The sequence below is a fragment of the Fonticula alba genome (genome assembly GCF_000388065.1).
Source record: "Fonticula alba strain ATCC 38817 unplaced genomic scaffold supercont2.3, whole genome shotgun sequence".
Lineage (NCBI taxonomy): Eukaryota > Rotosphaerida > Fonticulaceae > Fonticula > Fonticula alba.
The window spans coordinates 3,325,294-3,327,793 of record NW_009242973.1 but is presented as its reverse complement, the minus strand read 5'-3'; the positions used below and the strand labels follow the sequence as shown (position 1 = coordinate 3,327,793).

Genomic DNA, 2,500 nt, shown 5'->3' with positions numbered 1-2,500 from the left:
CCGGGTGGCAGGACAGGCTGCCAGGGCGTCAACCAGCTGCTTGTGCTGCCACCGAAGCCACTCCAACGGCACCCACAAGCATGCGCATTTGCCCCCATTCACATGCCCACACCAAGCTCGCCCGGGAAACCCCATCCCCCGCTGGTCTGCATCGCCACAGCTGCCCGGTCCCCCGCCCTGGCCTCGGGGGGAAACAGGAAACCACCAAGGTAGGGGGGGGGGGAGATGTACACATGCGACGGTGATGCCGTGACATGCGCCGATCTGGCAGCCCACCCCCCCTCGAGGCGGAGGCAAAGGCTGATGCCAGAAACCGAGGGAGGCACACGAGATCAACGGCGAAGACACAGGGAGGAGAGGAAATGCCGTACATTCTCCCCAGGGAGGGGGGGGGGGGAAACACCCGCACGGGGGAGAGAAGGAAGGAGAAGGGGGTCATCTCGGAGGGGAGGAAGGGAGGGAGACGATTGGCCACAGAGGGAAACTGGACAAGGACTGATAAAAAATGTGTGGAAGATAGGGGGGGGGGAGGGAGGGAGGGAGGGAAGAGGAGAGGAGCTGGAAGGAGGAGGCCGGAAGAAAGAGCGGGAGAAGAGGACGACGAATCGTTGGCAAGGGGGGAGAGATGGACGTAAGAGGGGCGGACAAATGTGCGTGCGTGCGTGCGCGAATCTCGGCGAGGGAGGAGAGGGCGCGGCCAGCCAGCCGGCCGGCTTCCCCTCCCCCGGGGGCCGGCTCTGTCGCCCTGGAACTCTCTTTCTGCCCTGCCTCGATTTGCTCCCCCATGCGAGGGGGATATGGGGAAAAGCGGCCCTCGGGGTTCCTCTGTGTCTTTGGTACTTCTCGTTCGCTTAGCGTCCCCCCCCCCGCCCTCTTGCTCTCTGTCTCGCTCGCTCTCAGCCCCAGAAGTTGGTGATGAAGGAGCCGATCGACGATAGGAGGCCATCGCCGCCGGCGCCGCCTTGGGACACGTTCTGGTGCGAGACGGCCGACTTCGCCTTGGTCTCGTTGTCTGGGTGGATGTGGCGGGGAGAGACACGACCGGGAAGAGCATCGTGGCGGCAGGCCGTGCATGTGTGCGTGTGCGTGTGCGTGTGCGTGTGCGTGTGCGTGTGCGTGTGCGTGTGCGTGTGCGTGTGCGTGTGTAAGCAAGAGAAGGAGGAGGAGGAAGAGGAGGATGGGAGGAAAGACCAGCCACCAGGAGAGGAGGAGACAGCGGGCAAAGGGAACACCATGCACAATGAGCACCGCCACACCACCAGACAGGGCGCCCGTACCGTAGTCATCGTCGTCGAAGTACCCCGGCACGTAGGGGCCTTCGTCGTCCTTCGGGCAGTCCGGCTCGACCAGGGTCTCGGTGCCGTCGGCCGCGCGGACCACCTGCTGGACATTCAGCAGCGAGGGGTTATCCACCTCGATGGTCAGGATGCAGGCGAAGAGAGCCTCCAGGGGGAAGTCCGACCGGGCGCGCACGGTGATCCGGCACGTGCGCGGGTCCACCGTGAAGGAGATGATCCCCCGAACCGAAACCAGGGCCTTCTCGACAAGCCCTCGCATGGCCGGGTCCACCAAGGACTCCATATGAAGGGTGTAGCTGCGGGCGGCCTTGAAAGAGGCGGAGAAAACGCTGGGACCAGCGCCGGGGATCTGAGCCGGGGATGCGGGATGCGGGATGCGGGATGCGGGATGCGGGATGCGGGATGCACGGGAAAGGTCAATCACACAGTGGGAGAGGAGCGCCGCCGAGAGATGAGGACAGGAGGACCCCGAAAGGCTCCCTCGGGCATGGAATATGTGCGCCTGGACGGGCACAGCACACATGTGCTTTGGTGATGCATACGCACCCCGCCACCAGGCCGGTTGAGGCCGGCACCGCCGAAAGTCGAGTGACCGGACTCCATGCCATTGAAGCCGGCACCGCCGAAGCCGCCACCAGCACCGCGGTCCATCAGGGAGGTCTTGTTGATGATGCCGGACATGCCGCCAGGACGGATGCCAGCGCCGCGCGAGGCACCCCCGATGCCGGTGCTGAACACATGGCCCGACTCGCCGGCGCCGGTGTAATTAGTAAAGTAGGAGGTCCGGCTGGAGGAGGTGCCCGGTGCGCCGTGCGGCAGGGCCTCCTCCCCGCTGGAGGCCGCCGTCGTCGAGAAGGAGGAAGAGGCGGAGGAGGCCGCGGCCGAGGAGGAGGAAGTCGAGGCATTCAGGGCGGGCGAGCTGGCCGACATGCCGGGGCCGGCCTGCTTGCCGGGGCCGGAGGGCGTGCCGGCGCCCGGGCGCGAGGCTGTCGAGCGGAGATTGTTCTTGATCAGGGTGGCGCGGCTGCGCTGCTCGTCAGTCGAGCCGACGGCAATGACGCGGTCCAACGCCGCCAGCAGGCCGGGCTCCTTGAGCATGGTCGGCTGGACCTCCGGGCTGTCGGACAGGAGCTGCAGCGTGTCGAGAGAAAGGTCGACGACTGGGGGACAGAGGGTGAGCATCATTGGAGGGTGCGGGGGAG

The 2,500-nt window shown here is 66.1% G+C and overlaps 1 protein-coding gene across 1 annotated transcript; it reads right to left on the bottom strand.

Annotated features, from left to right (window-relative positions):
- Positions 1 to 896: 896 nt before the first annotated feature.
- On the bottom strand, positions 897 to 2,483 carry H696_02491 (hypothetical protein; the record flags this gene model as incomplete). Its single annotated transcript, XM_009496399.1, has 3 exons — positions 897 to 1,012; positions 1,278 to 1,647; positions 1,845 to 2,483. 3 exons carry the CDS (start codon positions 2,481 to 2,483, stop codon positions 897 to 899), a joined length of 1,125 nt encoding a protein of 374 aa, XP_009494674.1.
- Between the last annotated feature and the right edge of the window lie 17 nt (positions 2,484 to 2,500).